Source organism: Diabrotica undecimpunctata, chromosome 2 (assembly GCF_040954645.1).
Source record: "Diabrotica undecimpunctata isolate CICGRU chromosome 2, icDiaUnde3, whole genome shotgun sequence".
Classification (NCBI taxonomy): domain Eukaryota; kingdom Metazoa; phylum Arthropoda; class Insecta; order Coleoptera; family Chrysomelidae; genus Diabrotica; species Diabrotica undecimpunctata.
The window spans coordinates 44239581-44265281 of record NC_092804.1 but is presented as its reverse complement, the minus strand read 5'-3'; the positions used below and the strand labels follow the sequence as shown (position 1 = coordinate 44265281).

The 25701-nt window shown below is 32.8% G+C and overlaps 1 protein-coding gene across 1 annotated transcript in view; it reads left to right on the top strand.

The window, feature by feature from the left end:
* Wnt10 (Wnt oncogene analog 10) overlaps positions 1–25701 on the top strand; it is a 155185-nt gene that overhangs the window by 25128 nt on the left and 104356 nt on the right. Inside the window, exon 2 of the mRNA XM_072522791.1 lies at positions 10800–11068. Coding sequence (XP_072378892.1) covers positions 10800–11068 — 269 coding nt within the window. The remainder of the gene's footprint in view (positions 1–10799; positions 11069–25701) is intronic.

Sequence of the window (25701 nt, the reverse complement as noted above, 5' to 3'; positions counted from 1 at the left end):
ATACAGAAAGCACTAATTTGGTGTGTCACTAATTATTGTGAGAACATTTGATAGGAACAAACATATTGATGGCATCATATAAAATATGGTAAAAATTTTCTAAGCAGCAATTTATATCTGATTCATCTAATGCCTTGTTCCAAGGAATTGAGGCTAAATATTCATTTAAAAGCTTTCGTAAAATTCAAGAAGGTACTGACTTGTTCAGAGTTCGATCTTCAACTGAGACTAAGGTTTACTAAGTGCTACGTGTGGTCAGTGCTGCTATATGGCGTAGAGGGCTGGACACTCAAAACGAGGGATATAAACAGATTAGAAGCTTTCGAAATGTGGCTCTATCGCCGTATCCTAAAAATACCATGGACAGCGAAAATCACAAATATAGATGTCCTTAAAAGAATAAACCAAGAACGCCAACTTTTCGAAACCATCAAGAAAAGGAAAACGGCGTATCTAGGTCACATCATGCGAAATGAAAAATACCAGTTCCTCCAACTTATAATCGAGGGTAAAATTGAAGGCAAGAGAGGAATGGGACGCAAGAAAATGTCCTGGCTCCGAAACATAAGGCAATGGACAGGGATTAACGACATACAATCTCTGATACATATTGCAAGAAATAGAGAATTAATGGAAAATGTGATCGCTAACATCCATTAGTGGATTTGCATCTAAAGAAGAAGAAGATTCATTTAAAACTTGATAATTACATATTTTAATATCATGATAGAAGACATCATATTTAAGAAACAAATTTAAATTGGCTGCATGGAATAATATAGTATAAGCTGAATGATGTTGCGAAGTATTCAATAGAATATCAGTTGAAATCGACACAACTGCATCGTTCTGAGTACAGAAAACTAGATCTAAAAATGTATTATTAAGGTTAGGCAAAACATTTACTTGTGACATATTTTGAAAATTGTAGCAAGTACAAATATTATTAGCTAGAGAGTGATGCGAACACTCAACTGTAACACCATTACTAAGATTATCCCAGGATGCTTCGGGTAGGTTGTAGTCACCACAAATACAAAATTCACAATCACTGAATCTATCCGCTAAGCCCAACATACAGGTATAATGCTCCTCATATACTGACCCAGATAACCGTGGAGGAAAGTACACTGCACCAATGACTAACTTTTTTGTGTCACACATTACCTGTGTAAAAACGTGTTCCACAGAGGAATCGATAGGCCTAACCAACATTGAATTAAGGCGCTTATGGACAGCAATAAGAACACCACCACTACGAGTCTTTGAACTAGTTTGGGGGTCCCTGTCATGTCACTCAATCAATTCAGCATCTAAGATTCTAGGTGTAAGGCACGTTTCAATAATAATAATAACATCATAACTAGAGAGACTCACAGCATGTCTGAAATTCTGAAGTTTAGTGCACATACCTCCAACATTCTGAAAATATAAGCTCAATGATAGTTTTTTGAATTATTGGATTTACTGACAATGATTTTGAGTACCCCATTAAAGTACTTGATCTTCAAATCATTCCTGAATTCTAACTCCTGATAAACGGCCTTCACTTTCTCATGATGTAAAGAGGTAAGATCAGCTCCAATGCGCAAATTAGAACCCATTAAAGATCTACGTTATTTTAAACATAAGATAACTATTGCTGAATTATTAAATGCGACTTTAAGAGGTCCTGGTTTATCTGTTAGTCGACCAAGGCGACAAGCTTTAAAGGTGCTGTATGTTACACCTATTTTATTGAGAATTTCTTGGACCTCATTTCTATCGTGTTCAGCACAGATGTTAGTTTCACTGGAATGGTTTTCAGGTACATTATATATAATAATATTTTTGGCTCTCCGGGTCCTGTCCTGTATCTCCCCAAAAACTGCATCGGTACCTTTGACATCTGCATAATTTTGATTGTTATCATTTCCAGCATTACTTACTGATTTGTTGCCAGTGGTAGATTCTTTAATAATCCTAAGATCTTTTTTTAGATCATCATAGATTGTTTCAAAACTTGTTTTTAAACTTTTCATCTCCACATTTATCTTACCAATTTCCTCCTCTAATTCAATAATATTCTGGGTGCTAGCAGTTTTCACTTTACTTGAAGTGTTTTCAAGCGCATTGACACGATTGTTTAGGTTTAGGGCGTTCATAATTCCAGATACATAATGCAGGAAAAAATCCAAGGACGCAGAAATCCAGACCGTAGAAGAATGTTCTGGATGAGAAATTTAAGAGAGTGGTTTGGCTGTAGCACTAACGAATTATTCAAAACAGCAGTAAATAAAATTAGAATCGCCCTAATGATATCCAATCTACGATAGGAGAAGCACTCAAAGAAGAAGAAGAATTCCAGGTACACAATCCTTACACAAGTAAGGCATGATTCTGGTAGCTAATAATAAACATCTTATCTCCGTTGACCTAAGTTCAGCACAGCTCCTGCACATCACTCTCTTGAAAAAATCACATAGGTAACCAAACACTTCACCGGAGTTCTTAGGCTCTTTAAAAATGCAGTTTACAGAACACTTACAACATTTGGCTTGTATCTTGAGGTTATTTTTCGATACTTTCCAATTTACCAGTAAATTTGAAAATGAACACTAAAACTTTTTTAATTTTCAGGCAATTTACAATAATTATTATATAATAGTACAGCAAACAATTTACGAAAAATATTAAAATTTTAGGACACCAAGTAAACAATGTACATAACCTTTTTCTTCTTTTCAACGTAGTACAGACCATAAAAAAAAATATCATGCTACCAAAGGATGCCAAAAATGGTCCTAAAATAAAGATCAACCACGAAAAGAAGAAAAAGAACAAATAAGACAAAAATGGTTTGATGGCGTATAAGAAGATCTCAGAAAAATTGAAGGTCATGACTGAAGAAAAAACAATCGGAGATAAATGGAAAATATTATATCTCTACATGGCTTGTTGAGCAATAAAAATACAATATTTTTTTATTATTTCCATAGTGCTGTTGAAAGAAAAGAAAAAATATTGTATAAAATGTATTTAGTTCTCTCATAGAATTAGCTTACTCTGAGGGCTTGTGCAGGTAACTTATTCATTCGATGACAAAAAGTATCACGTCTTACATTTCTTGCATAAATTATTATTTTATACTATAAATTTGCGTTTAACTGATCACTTCTTACTTTTGATTAATTATAATAAATATATTAACAGTATTATACTTTCTTAAACAATTTGACATAGCTATATCGTCCCAATACATCCGTATTTAATCGTATGCATAAAACTGAATATATTTGACAATTTACTTTTCTGGACGGAAAACCATATAAATTTTTATTGTTATCCAGATACATTGTATCCATTTTAATTGCTCAGATATGTATACAGCGCATTTTATTCAGCAATAGATTTTATCGTAAAACCAACGACTGGTGAGTCGACTGTTTTTCATGGGACACAGTGTAGACCCGTGGCATGGTATCTGGGGCTCACTACCACTTTGACCAGATCGTACGACCGTACCATCAGATGACATTCCTGACAGAAGAATGCCAACAAGTAAAATGTGTGGACGTTCGTGGGAATATACTTGATTCGAATGAAATTCATTGCATGTGCAAGATTTATTTGAATACTCTTCGTTTTTCGTCTGTCCTCCTGCCCTCTTCCTCGTTCGCTTGTGGTCTTTTTTTCGATAGTTACATCAGAGAAATGAATTTACAGGGAGGTAATAATAAAACATGATCAGAATAAAACAGGGCAATAAAAAATAAATTAAGAACTGATAAATTTGATAATTAAAATCAGCTATTTAAATCTCTCCTGGTTAAATATTTTGGGAAATGAATAATAGAAGTCATAAATACAATGAAATATTTTTTTTATTTATTAAATTAACAATGCACTTAATCCTAAGACTAACCAGCATTTTAAATTTAACCTAATCTGCTACTTTATTTTTTTAGGTATTCCCAATGGTTCACCTTAAAATCTAATGATTATTGTTGCACACTCCACTGTTGTGGCTAGGTTCACTGAACAAATTTAAACTGACATTTGTATATTTACCCCTTTCACACAAGTTCAAAAGGCTTGGAACATTTGAGCCTACGGACTAGGTCTTCATTATCTAACAGTAACACTTCCCTGATTGTATGGTTGTGGAGTCGGTTTTCGTGGCCCTTTGAAATCTTATTTAGTTCTTCTTTAATTGTTGCTATACAAATTTCCCGATGTAGGTCTTTGTTGCGGATATACCACGGAGCGTTGCCTATGTTTCTTAGTATTCGGTTTTGGACTGTTTGAAGGCAAGCATAGTTAATCTCACTAGTACAGCCTTATAACTGTAAACTACAGGACCACACTGGTTTGAGCATTTTTTTGTAAATTCATACCTTGTTCTTGATTGTAAGTTGTGAGCTTTTACCTAATAACCAATATAATTTATTGTATTTCAGTTTTCTTTCTAATTTATTCCTGCCACTTTACTTTGCTATCCAAATGTAGCCCTAGGTACTTAACTGTTTTCTTGTACGGGACGATTTTATTGTTTAGTCTAACTGGGTTTTTTTTTTTTGTAGGTGAAATCGATATGGGATTTTGTAAGTGTTTATTTTGTTCACTACATTTTGTCTAGTTGTTTCCTCGAATGTTTCACCGACTGCTAGTATTGCAGTGTCGTCTGCAAACGTCGACTGTTTATTATTATTTGTAACAGGAATGTCACAGGCATATAATAAATATAGTATGGGTCCTAGAATACCGCCCTATGGGATTCCTACTTTCATAGATCTTAGTTCTGAATATTCGCCTTTCTGTTTAACTCTTAAAGTTTTGTCTTCCAAATATGACTGTATTAAATTGACATATTGGATGGAAAGATATCTTTTTAGCTTTAGTAACAAGCCTTTGTGCCACACTTTATCAAATGCTTTTCCTATGTCTAGGAAAATCGCTCAGCATATTTTATTCTCTTCTAGAGATCTCTCTATAATATTTATTAATAGTTTCTTAGTGGTCGAGTATAGGTTATGTTCTTACTAGCAATATCTTCTCGAATAATTTGGAAATAATTGGTAGTAACTATATTGGGTTGTAAGATTCTATTTTATTTACTGGTTTACCTGATTTGGGAATCATGATTAGTTCAGATGTTTCAAATGTTTTCCTCGTTACTGGTACATATTGTAACATTAACACTGCGCTTAGAGGGTTTGTGAGTTTAACGATGGCCTTCCTAGGTAGTTGTTGTAGTATTTCTTTTGTCATTAGGTAAAATTCCGGAGCCTTTTTAGATTTATATTGTTTTTGATTAATTTGGTTACTTTAGGGGTAGTAGACTTTATCATTCCTTGATTAGTATTGTTTATAGATCGTATTTAATACTTTTATCATCATCGTTTTCTGCTTGATCATTATTTTCCATTTCGTGATTTTGAATACATTCTCTAAGTATGAAGCGAACAGATTTGCTTTTTGTTTTCCGTCACGTGCCTAGATTCCATTTTCTTTTCTAATCGGCGGAATCTGTTGCGTTGGTCTATTTATTCTTTTTGTACACTTTCTTAAAGAGTAGTCAATGGTTTGGTCATCGGTCAGATCGTTTAGGTATTGGTTTATTAATTAATTTTTGATTAAATATATTTCCCTTTTTTAACTGTTGGGGTTGGGTTAGGTTATCTCACGTTGTTAGCTGGTTTTTGGAAAAATGAATTACAATAACTATGCATGGGTGTGCTTTAAAATATATATGTGTCAACCAACAGATGACAAGCTCTAGATAATTCCTTGTAATCATATATAAGTACCATTATACTTTTGTATTACGTATGTATAAACAACTATGCAATATATACACCAGTTAACATTAAACTGAAGCTGGTTCTTTAAAACACATTTCATGTTATATAGCTAACTACGATTGTAGAAACTTTATGCTATTTTTAGACTTTCATACTATACTTTTGTGTCACTTACTGTATATATACTGTATATATATTGCTGACCACCTTTTATATTTGATACATTTTTTAGGTTATTTATTGCTTTTATGTAACTGACTGTTGACTAAGTCATAAATATTCTTAGTACTACTTGTAATAGATTTTTTTGGTTGTATACATATTGGCTTACATATATCATTTATTTTAGCCTTTATTTTCTTGAGGGCCCGATGATGCTGTATAACTTGTAAATAGCGAAACCTTATTTTAGTAAATATCTACAAAAATCTAACACGGTTTGTATACTCGTATATAACACCCTATTATAGTCCCTAACATCCATGAATATGTGCTTACCCTAGCAGCCTTTTCATTTAATACATTTTCATTTACTGCAGTTCTGTTTTTTTGCAATGTTTCCTGGCTTTTCTTTTTCTTTGCACCAGTTCTCGAATTTCTTTGGGATAATTTTGACCTTTGGCTTTTCTTATAATTTGTTTGTAATTTTGCTATACTGCTTGTTGTATATTTACGGTTAGTTTTTCTGCTTTTTCACCAAGTTGTTCATTAGTTTTGATCGGTACACTTAGCTCAATTCTGTCACTTAACTCCTATCTAAGGCTAGTCCAGTCCATTATTATGTTATTGGTTAGGGTAGGGTTATTTTCTCTTTTTCTCAGCTTCTTCTATTTTTATAAAATTTGTTGCAACTTTCCTTGAAATGAAAAAGTCAATTAAGTCAGGTGTTTTATTTTTATCAGTGGGCCAATATGTGGGTTTTCCAGTTGAGTGTCATTTTCTATTTATTTTTTCTATTGCTGCATGTAATTCTTTACCCTTTGTAATGGTTAACTTTGAACCTCATACAGTGTTTTTAGCGTTAAAGTCTGCGTCAATGATAAATTTTTCTTCAAGTTTGTTGAGCAAATGAACATAATTTTCTTTTTTTAGATTGTGTTTTGGGTGGAAAATATGCAGCTGCTATTGTTACATCAATTCTTTTTTATTTTAACATTTATACTAGCTACCTGAATGGCTTTAATCTCTATATTTTCTCTTTCGAAGTGCATTAGATTATTTTTACCATTACTGCTGCTCTAGGAAGAAGAGCTTGAAATAACATTTGATATCCTCTCAGTTTAATGTATGTTTGTTTTACGAAATGTGTCTCTGATATTAAAAATTTATCGATTTTTTGGTTGTTTGAGGTAAACAGTATCTCCTGCTGATGTCGCAAGAGGCCATTTGCGTTCCAATGTAATATTCTTAACTCTCCCGCCATTTTATCTTTTACCAGTTTCTATGCTATTTAATCTTTCTATGATTTCTTTATTGAATTCTTCCTGGTTGTTCATGCGCTCTATTAGTATGTTTAGCATGTTTGATATTGAACTGGGACCATTCTCTGCTATTTGTTTTGGCTGGTTAGAGACTATTTGGGCATATGTTTGGGTTTGGTTAATCTCTCGTGGATTCTTCGTGTCTACTGCCTTGTTTTGTAGTGTGGTTGAAGTGAAATTTTGTGTATGTCCGTACTCTTGACATCATTTACATTTTAGAATCAAATTTGGTTTTCTGAAAGCTTCTATGGTAAGTTTCATAGACTTTTTTGCATGTTCCTCTTTACCAAACGTAAGTGCAAAAAGTGGCAGTGGTGATTTGTCCTTTCCTTTTAGTAATTGGGTTACGTTTTGTATTTTAAATCCCTTATTTTCCAGATCTTGCTTTATGTCCTTAACTTGGCAAGTTTGGTGCAAGTTTTTTTGCAACCACTTTTAGAGGCTCATTTTGTTTATCTTTAAACGAATACCATTTAAGATTTGTGCCATTTATCGTCTTTGTTAGATTTCTGTAGCTACTTTCGTAGTTTATATTAATTTTTGTATTTCCACCTCAAAGCATGCTAGTTTGGACAATAAAATGTGGGATATACAATTTTAAGATGTAATATATTTCTTCTTTTATTGAAAACTATAATTACTGCTTATTTTTGATAGTTAATAATATCATTTCCATTATACTAAATATCTGCATATTATACATTGACTAATGTTTAATTAACGGCAAAAATGCTTTAATCTGTCGTATTGTTAGAACAACAAAATATTTAAAAGGTTGTTCCTTTCTGTCATTATCGCGTTTTAAAATCTGCATTCAAGATAAATTTTAAAAAATTCGAAAAGTTTTCGTCAAAGCTTAGGAATATTGTTACAAATTGTTTCTCAAAGTTTTTTACATATAGTTGGGAAACAATTATTTATTTGTAAATAAAATAAACTTTGTAAAACTTTTTTATAAAAAAAATGTATAGATGAAAATGGTCCTTGTAATACCCGATTTCTATTACAAATCAATTATTATTTTGTTTAATAATTATACCCCGTAAGGTTTAATAACTTATAATGCCTCCACTAAATTTTTAAACATATCTTCCCTGATATCCTTTCAAAGCTGAGGAAGTATATATTTTATCTACTAGAAGATTTAAGTTTGATATTTTGAAATTGGGGTAGGTCATTGCAAATGATATGTACAGTTTGACTTTCTCATCTTCAGGAATAGCTAAAACAATATAAAGAACTAGGGGACCTTTCAGTAGCAACTTTCAGCCTTTCTGTTGTCTAGCTAAGGCATGGACGGCATATTCGCGTATACAAGAATTATTCTTTCTTTATATCGTTGTACACTAGAATAGCTACAATGTTAAAGATCTGTTTGGTTTTTTGATTTCAAATTAAAATCGTAAAAATATAGTCAAAATTTTTATGAATAAAAAAACATTTAAGCTTATTTACTTTTATTTGTGTAAAAGATTTAATGTATTAGATTAGGCTGGTATTGTAGTCCAACTCTTCCAATAATTCATGCAAAATTAAACGATTGAAGGTCCAAAAATGGTAATTTTTTGCCATTTTTTATTTTTGAAATATCTTTCAAAAATTCTTTTTTTTGTGCAAAGAGGATTATATTGTAGCTCTTTTAATAACAAACCCTTTTCAACATACGTTTAACTGTTTATAAACATTCTTAAATGTTTATAAATTTTGTATGGCCAGAACTTTTTCTTTAAAGATAGAGTTCTAATTCTAAACAAATTCTCTTCTTGAGGAATACATAAGGGGTACCTTATTGATTGCTTTTGAAATAGAGGCGACTTTTGTATTCTAATCAAGCTACAGCGTTCCCTATTAATCACACATTTTTAACTTATTGATTCTTGTAGCTCAAGTCAAGATAAAAAAATTAAAATAAGATTTTTACAAGAGAAATGCAGTTATTCACCGAATAGAATATGATTACAAAAAAAAAATCAAACATGGCGACATGCAAAGGGGCTTTAGCCATGTATTTTTACTAATCAGGCCAATCGTGACGTGCGAGGTAACAATATATGAAAAGATTTAGGCTAAATGTTTTTTGAATACACAATAACCATAAAATAAATTTAAGGATTAATTTGCAAAACTTATTACTAAGTTGATTGATTAAATTCAAGTTCTATGTGTATACAGAAACAATAACTAGAAAATTGATGCAAATCAAACTCATCCGTTCGTATGAAGAGTGTACCAACATAACAAAAAAAAATGACTAGCAGCAACGCCCTCTCTTATCGAAGCGCAAAACTTATTAAACAGCCTGTTAAATTGCATATACTTCTACAAATTTTTACAATTTTTACTTCTTTCCCTTTATCTTTCTTCCCAGCTTTTTCTATAAAGATTATCTACATATTGCAAATTACTTTTTTATGATAAAAAAAAGAATGTCTTACAAACAAGTAGTACATGATCTTTTTTATTGCAGTTAATTTTAATGTTTTTAATGGGTTTAAAATGCAAATCCTTGATATATCGCTCAATAGCTATTTTATTAATAGGAAAGCACAGAAGGCATAAAGATAAATGGAGAAATAATTAATAACATAAGGTATGCTGATGACACTGTGATTCTAGCAAGTAGCATGGAGGAACTGAGTTGCCTAATGAGTAAGATACAAAAAACAAGTGCACAATACGGACTCAGACTAAATATCACAAAAACCAAATGGATGTTAGTAAGCAAAACCCAACAACCACCACAGCAACTGATATTAGACAATGAAAGAATTGAACACGTGGATTCGTACATCTACTTGGGAACAACAGTTAACTCAAATTGGGATCAAGCAAAGGAAATACGTATAAGAGTAGAAAAGGCAAGAGCATCGTTCACTAGCATGAAGCAAATTTTCACCTCTAAAAGCCTCACCCTACCTCTCAAAATTCGACTTCTGAAATGTTATGTATTCCCGGTTTTGTTATATGGAATGGAGGCGTGGACAATGACCGCAACAATGATGAAAAAAGTAGAGGCCTTCGAAATGTGGGCTTACCGACGTATATTACGTATATCCTGGACTGAGCACGTGACCAACGAAGAGGTACTACGCCGGATAGGTAAAGAGAGAGAGGTAGGAATAAGTATAAAGAAAAGAAAGTTGGAATACTTGGGTCACGTTATGAGACATAATAAATATAGAGTACTACAACTGATCATTCAAGGGAAAATAGACAGCAGAAGGGGTCCAGGGAGGAGAAGACACTCGTGGCTCCAAAACTTGCGGCAATGGTTCGGATTGTCATCTGCTGAACTATTCAGATCTGCCGTGAACAAAGTCAGAATAGCCATGTTGATTGCCAACGTTCGGAACGGACAAGGCACATGAAGAAGAAGAAGAAGCTATTTTATTGTATGTCCCTCCAAAACTCGAAAATTTCAGAATTAAAACTGAGTTTATTCAGTAATCAGTTAATTCTATATAATTATAAATATTATAAAAGATGAATTGATTATAATTTCTCTTTAAACTACTAAAAAACTATTGTGTTTTAGGATGTTAGAAGCAAAAATTTCAGTCAAGCAACAAACTTTCTCCTACTACAGTTTATACATGGACACCACTATTTGCAGAACAGTACCTGGACTAACCAAAGCACAGATAGAACTTTGTTATCAACAGCCAGATGCCACATTGGTAGCTCTGGAAGGACTGAACCAAGCTGTCAAGGAGTGCCAATATCAATTTCACGGAAACAGATGGAATTGTTCTTCTTTGGAAACTAGAGGGCAAAACCCATACATTAGTTCAATATTAAAGAAAGGTAAGTGAGATGCTTAAATGAATACCAGAGTACCTAATAAAATTTTAAGAAAATCTAATCTAATAGCATAATATACATATATATATATATATATATATATATATATATATATATATATATATATATATATATATATACATATTAGTAATTAATGAAAAATTTCAATAGTAATTAATAATCGGTTTCTTTTCCCTTTATACTCTTGATAGTTGACTTTTGCTATTTCATCATAGTCGAGGCTCTTCTTCAGCATCCTTTGGTTCAAACTTTATCCTTGAAGTCTTAGTTACCTCAACTATTAGTTCCAGTTCTTAGTTACGTCTAAAATCTGGATCTGGGCAGGATGCAGTTACTCTTCAAAGAAAAATCTGGAAAACTTTTTTTGTTTTCTAATTAAAAAAATTATTTGGAAAGCCAAAATAAGTAGGAATATAACAATAATAGAAATGGTGCTTAGTCCTATCGATAGCTGACCTAGTACATCCATAGTTTCTAAAGGTTGTGTTTGACCATGTGTCTCTAGGATTTTTAATTTCTCAATTTTCGTCTTGTGGTCACATCAAGTTTTATTTTAACAATCATTGGAAGTGAAATGTCTTGAGATGTCTTTTTGGTCAAAAGGATTCCTTAAATAATTATTGGTTCTTCTGTCATTAGAATGCTAATTGAAATGATTTCTATTTGCTGCATTTTCATTAAATGAACTATTCCTAGCAATACGGCTTTGCTAGTTTTTTGGATAAAGTTCTCTGTAATTAGAGTTTTCGTGCTATTATCTACATTGGGTATAGTACGTTGGGACTGTACGTGGTTGGAACAGACTATGTTGTCGCTTTGTCCAATGCAGCTGTGTAACCATTTGTTGTCTACGTAATGTTTTGTAGGTGATAATATCAAGAGTCAATCAATGGCGAAGAAGGATGAGTATTGCTGATGTTGTGGAACTCATAGCCCAACTAAAATGCACAGCCCAACACCTACACGTTGGGCTGACGACATCAGGCGTATCACCTTTTTTTTGGCAACAAAGAAGCCAATTCTTCTTTGTTGCCAATTTTTGGCAACAAATTGGCATAATTTTGTTGCCAAAACAAAATTGTGCCAATTGTGCCAATTTTGTTTTGGCAACAAAATCGCAAAGAATGGAGGAGTTTAAAAGAGGCATATGTCCAGCAGTAGATGTATAAATGAAGGCTTGTTGATGATGATGATGATGATGATAATATCACGACATGATCTTTATTTGGAATTGGGTAGATCTTAAAGGTTGTGTAAGGATTTTCGTGAAGTTTAAGGATTTTGATTATTATGAGCATTATATTTAGAGTTATGTAATGGAGCATGTAATGGTTCTAATAAGTTTTAATAGAAATTAATTTATATTTTGGAGATTTGGAGCAACACCGTTGTAAATTTTTTATTGAATCATAAAGTACATAGGATGGGGTTATGTATGGAATTGCACATCAGGTAAATGGCATCAACAGCTTTGCTGGCACATAAGCACTCTTTTGTTAGAATTTTCCATGACTATTTTGCATAAGTGTGGCTAAATTTCGTTAATGCAGCGTTGAATTTCATCCTTCAAGGCATGGGTGGTTGTAAGATTGTTAGCATAGACCTTTGACTTCAAATGACCCCGCCCAAAGAAATCTGATCACCGAAACGAGAAATTGAATGTTCAGACAATGTCTCATGCAGTAATTGAATTGTTTCAACGGGCTATATGCCATTTAGCACTAAGAACTCTTTTATCATGTTGTGACATCGAGCAGCAGTCTTAGTCCATACTTGATCAGCCTCATTTTCAAAGAAGTATGGTCCAATGATTGCTCCAGCCCAAACAGTGACACTTTGTGAATGTACGTTTTTTACAATGACGAGTGGGTTTTTAGAACCCCAAATGCGGCAATTTTGACGATTAAAAAAGCCAATAAGGTGAAAATGTGTCTCATCGCTTAGGATGATTTCGCTCGAAAAATCAGCATCTACTTGTTGAGGTTCAACAAACTTTCTTCGCTGTGCATGGTCATTAAGCTTCAGTTCTTCTGTCAATTGAAAGTTGTGAGCATGCAGATGCAGATCTTCACTGAGTAGTCGCTGTAGAGAGCTTCTGGAAATTTGTTATTCTTGTTTACGATGTCGAATTGATGTCCATAGACTTTAACAAACACTCTCACGCACTGCTCTGATATTGACATTTGAGTGGCTTGTTTTTGGACGACCAGTATGTTTAGCGTCACCAATTGATTTAGTCTTAATACCTTTCTTTACATTTGCCGAAGTTAAATCAATATTTTTACCATATTTTGTACGATATTTTGGAAGTGTGACCACCAAACTTTCATTATTTTAAAATATTCTTTGACAATAAAACATCGTTGTTCTCTTATGTAACGCTCCATCTTTACTACCTCTAAACTATCAGCTGTCAAACTGTTTTTGTTTTGTTGTTGTTAACACCTCTTTGCCTAAAAAGCGGCAAATTCAAATCTTTTGTAAATTTTGGGACACCATTTATATCTTCTTAGCATGAGAAAATAATATTGTTGCTTACATACTGTACATATAACAAACATTACTATTTAACAGAGGTGTCAGCTCTTAAAATAAATTATTCAGTGTTAAAAGCCTCTTAGAAATTCCAGAATCCTCGATTCATACACAGTGAGAGGTATAATAACATATTATCTTGTTTATTCCCGATACTTATATGCTTGAATGTAAGTTCATTATTGTATAATTTTTTTTTCATAATTTTTAGTAATTATTAAATTAGTTATTCTTAATTTCCTCTAACGTGGCAAATATTTTTATAAAGTGGCGCTCTTAGAAAAATTCCAACATTTTCTGTGTCACTACTTACACAACTTTTTTATTTGCACTCCAATTAACGTACTACTCCAGAAGTGCCTCATAAATCATACATTAAGAATTTAATGTAGATACATGGAGAGAGAGGGTTTGGACGATACCTAGACCTAAAACTGGACCTGTTAATACACATCTAACACGCGACTAATCACGTATGCGAATTTTCAAGATTTGTTTTTGGATTTTTATGATTTAGAGATAAGGTAGACAGTAGTTATTAGCAATTTTTTAAACTAAAGTTTACAGATAGAAAATGGATCCTAAAACTGAAGAGCAACTGCTAAAATCCACAAGAAAACTAAGTTCCTGTAGCTGGCTGTATACCATGTATCACAAAAAATTTGTTAAAATCCTTTATAAAAGGTATATAAATTAAAAAACCCAATCGGGCTATGTCACGAAGACAAAACGTTTTCGGAATCCATATTCCATCATCAGTGTCTAGGTGTACATGTTTTGAGCCACTAAATATCTGGGTAAAAACCCGTTAAAAGTTATAGGTTACAATTTGGTTTACATTATTTAGTCTTATATATTAGGATGTTAAAGTTACCAGTAGATTTGATAACATGGCAACATACGACTTCACATGAAGCTGCTGGTCCTGAGACAAAGTGTCTACGATGACTTGATGATAGCAACTGATTGAAATGTCATTTGGGCAATGGTACGAACTCCGATTTGAGCCACTCTACTGGTATTTTTCCTGTCTTGTATATTTCAGTAAATATTTCAGTTATTATTTTTATTGCTCTGCATCTAATAGCTTCAACAGTTCTGTAGGAATTTCATCAAGTCCCTAATGTATTCTCCTAATTTTAAATGTATGTAAAAATGTGAGTTTGAATATCTACGTTATGAACGTAGTAATCCTGCAGTGGGATCTTAGGCTAGAATAATAAACGAAAAATTAAAATATGCGATTGTAAATAAAATCAGCAATTGATTGGCAAAACTCATAAATCATTATCCATTCAGAAAAAGTTCAGTTACCATTTGGTGAAATTTTGTTAAGTGTAGCGAAGGCAGCATCTAAGCTCGAATGAATGGACGTGGTACCACCACTAGGAGGAGTGAGATCTTAGACGCTAGACCCTAAATATGACCATCTCGAATTCTAGTTAACACTAGGTTCTTTCGGGATGAACAAACCCTATTGACGTAAGTGGTCGACGGATAGTTAAGGGTAAAGTAAAGTAATAAATTAAAACTGTCATCTCGAGCTTTTGGCACAATAGTATATACAGTTCCATTTTAAGAAATGCAGTAATTTAGAGTTGATATTAGAGGTATTTTAGTTAATTAAACACAAAAAAAATATAACTAAGGTAAGAAAAGAAAAATAATTTATTTTAAAAATCATAATGTGTGTATTTTATAAAAAATTATCTTCTTCTTCTTCTTCTTAACATGCCATACACCAAAGTGCGTAGGCGACTATCTCATTACTAGAATTCTGTTCTTGGCGGCGTGACACAGCTCGCCTGTATTGTGTATTCCTGTCCATTCTTTAATATTCCTTAACCAGGATAATTGTTTGCGGCCGGCTCCTCTCCTATAGGCGCATTCTCAGAATATCATGGATGGACCGCGTCACTAACACGCAAGTACTCCAAACTTTAGACAAAAGATGCGAAATTCTAAATGAGATAAAAACTAGAAAGATGGAATACTTGGGGCACATTGTGAGAGGTGAAAAGTACGAACTTTTAAGAAATATCATGCAGGGCAAAATTAAGGGCAAAAGAAGTGTGGGAAGAAGAAAAATATCGTGGCTTCGTAATCTACGTGAATGGTTCGGGTGTAGTTCGATTGAACTTTTTAGGCACGCTGCTAACAAAGTCGCAGTGGCCATGATGATTTCCAATCTCCGCTAGGAGTGGCACGAGAAGAAGAAGAAGGCTCCTCTCCTACCTTCGATCTTCCCTTGTAGGATTAACTGTGGTATTTCATATTTTGCTCCTCTCAATATGTGCCCAAGGTAACCAATCTTGCGTTTTTTAATTAATTCAAAGAGTTCTCTTTCCACGCCGGCTCTCTTAAGGACGTCATCGTTTCGAACTCTATCCACCCAAGGTATGCGCATCATTCTTCTCAATGACCACATTTCAAATTATCTAATAAATTATAAACTTGATTCAGATTATCGAATCGCATCGAGTATCGAATCGAGTCGAAGCGATTCTGGAATCAAATCGAATCGAATCAATTATCAAACCGAATCATTTGTCGAATAGAATCGAATCTATTATTACATCGATTATTAAATGGATTATCATATCAATTCGAAAAGAATCTATTATCGAATCAAATCGATGATTAAATCGATTATTGAATCGAATCGATTGTGGAATGGAATCGATTATGGAATCGAATTAAATCGATTATCGGATCCAATCGATTATTAAATCGAATCAATTATCGAATCGAATCGATTATTAAATCAAATCGATAATCAAATCGGTTATCGAATCAAATCGAATCGAATCGAAGTGAATCAGATATTGAATCTAATCGAATAAAATATCGGATCGATTATCGAATCTAATATCTAATAAAACGAATCGATTATTAAATCGATTATCGAATCGAATCGATTATCGATTGTCATAGGATCGATTATTGAATCGAATATCGAATTAAATATCAAATCGATTATTGAATCTATTATCGAATCGATGATCAAATTGATTATTGAATCGAATCAATTATCGAATCGAATCGAATCGAATAGAAATAAAATATAATACAATATAGTAGAATAAAATACAATGAATTAAAGACAATTAAAACCATCGCTCCTTGCTTAGACGCTATGCTTTCGGTCACTCCCGGAGTGCGATATCCTGTTTTTTATTTATATCTGGTAGTTATTACAGTGAAGGTACTTCAGTAAATCACTCCGTACAAAAATTTACTTATTCTTCAAGCTTTTGTCAACACCCTGTACAAGAAATTCACACCATAAAGTGCTAATGGCCAACATTCTTAGATTCCAATATCTGTGAAGAGGCAACACTACAACATTTTTCGATCCAAATTTGCTCTTAGAAAATTCAAATTATTTCGATCGATAAACTTTTACAATACAGATGTTCACTGCCAGATGGGTACCGACATTAAAGACGGTAGCTATAGTTTATCTATTTTTTGTCTCATTTGTGCTCTTCTAGGAGTTTCTTCAGATCGTTATGGTCTAATAGGAGTTTCGCATGGACGTGTCGATCTGGCACTTTTCCTCCAAATATTTGTGTACTGTTGTTTCGTTTACAAGTTTTACTATACAGTAGGTCAACAAATTATATTTACTTGATTTTTTTTATATTCTACAATATGTCCAATAAAATAATTCTAATGCGGACTGATGAGATTTACAGCAAAAAATTGTAGACAATCAATAGTAGGTTTTAATTTTTTTTTAAATACTAAACGATACAACATTGCTTAAAACATTTTTTTAACAATCTTAACTGACGAATCCAAATGACTGCAGCTATCATTCTTAGCATATTTCTAATGATGCCGATCGGTACTTAAACCAAGTGCTTACATATTTTAATTCAGAACCCCCGTTTAAAACTGTCGTATTAAAACCCAGCAAGTCAAATGATTATAATCCTAAAAACTATAAGCCAATAATCCTAGTATTAGCGACGTTTAAGTTACTAGAATAACTCATCCACAATACAGCACTAGAATTAGCATACAACTACTTAACGCAATAACGATCGAATAGACAAACTTACGATCAAAGGTAACCAGCATATGTCAAGTTCTTTCAGTTATACTATTATTAAGACACTGTTTCTGAGAAAACTTAACACTGCAGCCGCATTTACTATCACACGGTTTGAAAAGGAACAGTGGTCTGCTTCAAAGATCTGTCCTAGCTCCTCTGCTCTGTATCCTGTACATCGTGGACATGCCAGGAACCAGATCCAAGTTGTAGACAAAATCATATGATGGCAGGTCAGAGAACTTCCTAACGGCAACTCCTGTTGATGTATATTTATAGTAATGTATGTACCTAATATGGTATCAAGGGCAATACAATAAAAAAAATAAATTTTAATTTTACTTAAATATCTGAACTGTAAAATATTCATTATGTATTGACTTGTAGTTAAAATTTTCTCCGTTAGTTACCACAAAATCTGTTCGCACCCCTAAACATATACTTCCTTATATGGTCTAATAGTAATAGTCAAATTAAATCGTTTATTTTCTTCTCTTAAGTTTTAATCATTCTACTTAACTAAGTTACTGAGATTTAACACGGAAAGAGCCTTACCAGAGCACAACCCTCTTGATACCGTAGGTATCTGGGATGGGTGAATTGTCTCCTTAGAGGGAATGAAAACATTTTTTCGAAAAAATGTTCGTAAAAAACTTTCAGGGAAAGGTAGAAGTCAAAGGAAGTTTAAGTAGAGCTCTCACACGATACATGGACCATATTGTTGCTACTATTGGCGCTGTACTGTCAGAATGTGCTAGAATGGCAGAAGATACGTTGAGAGAAACTTTGGAAAAACGAGCTAATAGTAAAAAAGGGAGAAACTATTTATCACAAAACTATTGAAGTCTAAAAGGCATGCTTCGATCTATTTGAAGTTATAAGATAAAGATAGGTCGAGTACAAACTCAAAAATAGCAAGACAGACTTTTAAACCATATTTTTTACTACAGGTGAATGTACGTAGACGCAATGTTCTTGGATGATACACAATATAAATCACTATGTATCTCCAAACTAGATCATCATCATCATGGTGCTACAGTTCTTTAAGAGCCTCAATCTTCCCAAGCTTTCTGCGCCATTCTGCTCTATCCCTTGCTTGGATTTGGATTTGGATTTTGGGTTTTCACTCCAAACTAGGTCTCTCTCTTCAGTCCTGATCGGCGGAGAGAATGTTGTGGTCATCATGATGCGATGTATTGTCTGTTTCCAGAGACCTCTGTCTCTGGTGATTTATTTTAACTTTCTTCTTAGCCTTTTTTCGTGCATTTTTGGACATATGCCTCTCCCAACTCCTTTTATCGATCTCTATCCTGAGCAACATACTTTCAATTTGTTCCGGCCATTTTTTTGATGTCGTCCACTCATCTGATCTGTGGTCTTCCTCTTGGTCGTCTACCGTTGTGAGGTGTCCAAACTTATGCATAGGTATTTTCCATATTCCTGTAATTTGGTCAATCCATCTTGTTGGAGATCTTCCTCGTGATCTTCGGCCTTTTACCTTTCCAAACTAGGTACCGACCGTTAAAATCTGAAATATCTAGAAGACGTGTATACTTTCGACAGGAAGAAAATATAAGGACCACCGTATATCTTTATTGAGTCACGCTGCAAAGATATTTATAAGAATAATATCTATAGCATTCATCAGTAACTATATTGGAACCACACGGGATGTGTTAGAACAGAAAATCCGCTCTGTCTTAGTTGTAGGATACGAAACACCAGGCCACGACATATAAATCTCAAAATCGAAGTTGTTTGCTTAATGAATTTTACTTTTATTATTATTATGTAACAAATTAATCTATTTTAAACTGTATCCGAAATAGTAAATTACAAAAGTAAAAGTGGAGTTCTAAATGCTTGGTATGCGCGAAGATGTAATAATTCTGCGGTTTCTCTTTTAATTTTGGGTGGTAGTTTCCGACAAAGGCCTAATTTAATACATTGGTGCCTTTAGCTACATTTTTTTCTTTATTAGTAAGGTCGCTTATGTGCAATTAATTAGGAATAAATAATTGTCGATGAAAAATATCACAAATTCAGACACCTGCCCATTTGGGACCGTCAGTCCTTGCGCACGTATTCGCATCCTAATAAAGAAGTATCTTTTCAACAGCAAGAACTTGGTTAAAAAAAGTCAAGTATTGCCGATGCATATAATGCCGTTTATGCCAAAACCAGTGTAAGTCGATGCAGTCTCTTTTAATTAATTGATACACCAAAATGGTTACAATCAGTTTGAAAATGTACACCAATCAAAATACTTTGCCATTAAGATGATTGTCACGTTTTAGCGTTTCTAAGAAACACGATGAAAATGAGAGTTTTTCGACGGATATTTGTAACACACTCAGATAACAAGCGGTCATTTAAATTAACATTTCAATATATCGCACACACGAAAATGTCAGCCGCTTTACAGAGATAGTAATGAGTCGGTATGCGAAACGAGAACGTCTCCTCTTCGTTTCATTTAAATGTATTGTATGTGTACGCGAAACAGATTTTGCTAAATTCTTTGACGTACTTTTCAGAAACACGACTAATTAATGCAGAGTACAACATTTTTGCATTTTAATTGGACACATTTTAGTAGAAAAAGTGTACTTTTTAAATTTTTTTGTCATTTATAATAATTACAGACTGTGTAAATACAGAATTTTATTTCCCCTAATACCAGCGGAGATATAACAAATCTTACTGCGAGAAATCGGACAGGTTTCGTCCTATGACCTGGAATTAGGAAACAAAATCTTAAAAATATCACAGGTTATTGTGAAACCCTGGAGAATTAAAATAATGAAGGTGTGCAAGGCGTGTGAATTGTGTGGAAGTACACAATTACGTAAGTAATTAGTGTGCAGTTTCGTAGTCGGCGGTGTTTTGTTAATTCTATTCATCTTTAATCATGATTAAACGTTAGAGACTGTACAAACAAAATATCAATACTATCAAATAATATTTGTAAGTACGCAATGTGTTTTCTGCATAAATGTTATTCAGCCTCAAATTCAAAGAAAGCCCACAAGTCGCTATCGCTGTTGGATTAGCTAATTGAATTAGAATTGACCATAGTACCTTGCTAAAATCTTATAAAGATTGCTATTGAGCCAGAGAATATTGTGAGTAGATATTTGGTAAATCACCCGTAAACATTAAGAATATTGTTGGCAGCGGAGATTTTCAGAGAACCGGTCGAAATTAAGACCCTTCAATTAGTAATTTTAAGATATCTGACAGGTAAATAAACGAGGTATACAAAAATAAATAAGAGACATTTAAATATAATTATAACATATTTACTAATTAAAAAAAATTACCATTACCATTAAAAAGTGGTCTTTTGGTGAACAGAAGTGGTGTTACATCTTCTTTAGGAGCAAAGGGAGAAATGATAGAATTGAAAATTTAAGTATATTTATATTAGCAAAAAAAGTACGATTTTGGGTTAAATAACTGTTTTGGGAACTTCAATCAACAAAGGTTGAATTCAAACAGAAGTGCTAGAAATGTAGGCGCTTTTGGGAACTGCAATCAATAAAGGTTAAACTCAAACAGAAGCTGTACTCTTTGTGGCATCTTAAAAAGAAATTATTTAGAATATTTTAAAGTAGAATATCTAGAATTAACAGAATTTTTTCGTAACTGTAAAAATTTGAAGTGGTCATAAAAATAATATCGTGAGAAAGAACAACAGAGAAATGATTGAATATACGGGGTGTGACACGAAGTTACAGTCATGTATCTATTTTGACATTTACTCTTCACAATTTTTAAAATGACAAAATATGTAGAGGGAACGTATTTATACCTACAATAGGAAGATACAGCTTGCATTTATCAACGAATGGACATGGTCATAAGCTGATTGATTTTGCAAAGGAAAAAGACATTTTAATAAAAAGTAGGTACTTGCTTTCAGAGGGTACTTGGAGATCGCAAGATGGTCAAACGGTAAATTAAATAGACCATGTTTTAGTAGAGAATGATGTTGAAAAAAACATCATGCATATACGTTCATATAGAGGGCCAGATATATTAAGAAGTATTAAGCTTTAGCCCATATTTAACACATGTTTCCGTTACCCTGTTTATAAACAAAAACTAAATACATTGAATGAATGGACAAGGAATTTGAACAGGGACAATATTTAATGATAACAACAATGAAAGGAAAAATGTATAAATTTGAACAGATAAAGAGATTTGAATATTTAGGGTCTATATTTTTGAGGAAACCAAGTATCTGGGAGGAAATACACAAAAAAATGTCAGGAAATCGTTGCATGTATGGACTCAATAGAATATTCAAAAGCAAAAATATATCCAAAGCAGCTAAATTAAGAAAGTATAAAACTGTAAGAACAATAGTTACATATGCCTCAGAAACCTGGACTATAAAAAAGCTAAGCGATCAATATTACAAATATGGGAAGAAAAATACTTCGAAAGATATTTTTCAAAAAAATGATTAACATTTAGTGGGCTCGAAGAACAAACAAAGAGTTAGAGTCTAATATATGTAATTGCAGTAGTAAGAGCACAAAGACTTTAATGGTTAGGCCTTGTCCAAAGAATGACCTAAGTTAGAATGCCAAAAATTTTTTTAAGCGCTACAATAGGTGGTAAAAAGAGAAAAGAAAGGCATAGGACCACATGAAGTCATGAAGTTAATGACGACCTGCGTTATTTCAATGTAAGCAATTGGAGAGAAAAAGCGAAGAACAAACGGGAATGGTGGATCATTGTAAACCAAGCCATGATCCTGCTTGACTCGAAGTGATAATATATTATTATTATTATAATATTTTTTGAACTTAAGTAGTCACGTCAAGGAAGCACGATACATTGTCCATACACGAACTTGTGAAAATACTATACGGTATGATGCAAATGAAAGGAATAAATTCGTTATTTCGTAAACCGGCTACTTTAAGGAAAAATCCTGTAACTTGTCGATTTTTAATTTTGAACAGGCTATTCGTAAAAATACATTTTTATTTTTGACGTCATCTATGTGGTCGTGATGACGTCATTTCTCAAATTTTTAAATGAAAATGTCGGTGTTGTAATACATTATTTAAAAGGTCTCTTAAATACCTATTCAGCCGTATCAATATGTCTAAGTAATGTTGTATTTGTTTAAAATATTATTAAATTTGTATTATTACAATAAATATTTATTATGTATTATTCAGTAAATAAAACGGAACTTAAATTAAGTACTCAAATTGTTCACTTCCAGCTAAAGTACAATGAAAAATATGTGCCGCGAACTTTTCTCTGAGCTTATCTATAACTTCCGGAGTTATTTGTGCAACCTCAATACGTATCCCTTCTTTGAGTTCATTGATATTTTGTGGTCTATTTTGGTACACTTTAAAGTATCCCCATAAAAAGAAATTAAGGGGAGTCAAATCTGGTGACCTAGGCGGCCATTCTATTGTTCCTCTTCGACCTATCCACCGATTTGAAAAGACGTTGTTCAAGTAGTTGCGCACCAAGACAGCATATTGTGTCTCCAGAATCCAATTTTTATCGTCCCAAACATTAATTTTCTCTGAGTCCGACACTCTTGCATCCAGTGTGGATTTTCTGTAGCCCAGTATCCATAAATTTTAGTAATAACGTCATCACGCTCACATAGATGACATAAATAAATAAAAAGGTATCCTGACGAATGGCCTGTTTAAAAATAAAAATCGGCCGGTTTCAGGATTTTTCCTTAAAGTCGTCGACTTACGAAATAATGAATTTATTCCTTTCATTTGTACCATACATGTCTTTACAATTACGTCTTTAGAAATCTTTAAGATCATACCTGAACAAAATAAATGACAAGAGCACTCGATATAGTCCAGTCGGTGAGACAATGATACCCAATAACTACGAAAAATACGAGTACTATAAGATCTCGTATTGAAAAAAAAATAATTACACATTTAAGATCAAAATCTACGGATTTCTGGTCAAGTTGAAATTCCTGATATGAATCAAGACGCAATCTATCGCTCTAAAGCATTTTATGAAACATCCGATGTGGCCCATATATTTTATACTTCTGTATTTTGTAAATAAAAATTTAAGGTGTATGGGTGCAGTGACCTAATCATCCACAGACCGGCTATTGCTAAACCATGTAGTTCTAAGTGATAAAATAAAAAAAATAAACGGATTATTGGTAGTGTATATTTTTATTTAGACTACCAACACACTTTATAATCTTTTTTCCATGTTCTTTTATGCATGGAAAAACAGTACATACTACTTCATAATATTAGACATAATATTGCTTCTATATATAGTACCTCACTCATAATCCAATTATTATTGTCTCTGATCGATTCTGGTTATTGGTTTTATTAAAAATGTTTGTTACTTGTTTTTTATCTGCGCAATTATTAATTAAATTTTACTTTTCAAACTATAAATATACAAATATAGTCAGTCATACATCCTATGGAATAAGAATATTATAATACGCATAATGATATTTATTTATTATCATAATATAGAATAGGATAGAAATATGTTCTATTGTTACTAAAAATTGTACAATTTTAAGGACAAAGCTTACAAAAAGTCAGAATAATAACAATACCAATAAAACTTAAACCAATAAATTTAAGTTGCTCATGTGATACCCAAATATATTATACAGAAATACTTTATTATAAACGTACTGTGATTTCTTAGTTATTCGTTAAGAAACTCTTTCACTGAATAATAAGTTCTTCCAGATAGATAGTCTTTTGTTATTTTACGGAACTTAAGGCAAGAAGTTGCAGATTTAAGTTGCAAAGGGAGATGGTTGTATAATTTGTTTGCCGAATATAATATAGATTTCTTTATTAACTCAGTACACGGGATCGGTAAATACACATCAAAGGTTGAATTTCTGGTGGAGTAGTCATGATGAGGTCTTTCTGGAAAAATATGTAGATGTTTACGAATTAAACAAAGAGTTTCTAAAATATATAAAGAGAAAAGAGTTAAAATCCCGTGATTTTTGAAGTAGCTTCTGCAATGTGTTATTCTACTGAGGCCAAAAAGTTATCGTATTGCTCTTTTTTGTAATTTAAAAATAAAATCAGATTGGGCGGCTGTACTAGAACCCCAAAAAGTAAAACTATATCAAAGATAAGACTCGAACAAAGAAAAATATGTTATTTTGCAAGATGCTAAAGTGATTTCCTTCGAAATAGATCTTATTGCATAGCAGGCTGATGCTAGTTTCTTATTTAACAAATAGATATGAATGGACCGTTTAAGGTTGCTGTCTATAAAAATATCAAGAAATCTTACAGAATCAACGATACTGGTCTGGCTGTTATTAAGAAGCAAGGGCTAAAGAGCTTGTTTATAGGATAGTTGGACAGTCTTATCCACGTTAAAAAAAAAGTAAATTAGAGTCTGGTCAGGTTTTTATTTTAAGTAGATCAGAAGTTATAGTTGTAGGGCAACGTTGCCAGTTCAACGAAATATTGTATCAAATCAGCTAAAAGGAGGGCTGTGCGACGTGCGACAGACACATTATAAAATTACAGTAGATGCATTCCAATGTTCCCTGTGCCAATACGCTACGTTTAAAGATCCTTTAAACATTTTAGGCATTAACGCAACCCTCTCTCTGGTTATTAAATTTATTAGATACGGTTTTTTGAAAAAACTATAAATATTTTTGAACGTTCTTTTTTATTTAGATTTAGTGCAATTCCGTTATCTGTGATGGCAACAACGAATTGATTCACGAACAAATCTAAACACAGGTTTACATTGGGAAAAAAGTGTACCAGTTTTATATGACGGGAACTGTACATTTATTAGATCAAAAGCCGAACTGACTTTGTGATAAAATGTTGTTTTCAATGAGAAGGGACATAAGTCGGGCGTTAATAAGTCTCTCAATAATTTTGGATAGGACCGGTAGTAAGGCAATAGGTCTGTAGTTGCAGACATTCGATTTTTCAACACCTTTATAAAGGGGAATAATAATGGCTGTCTTTAGGCACTCTGA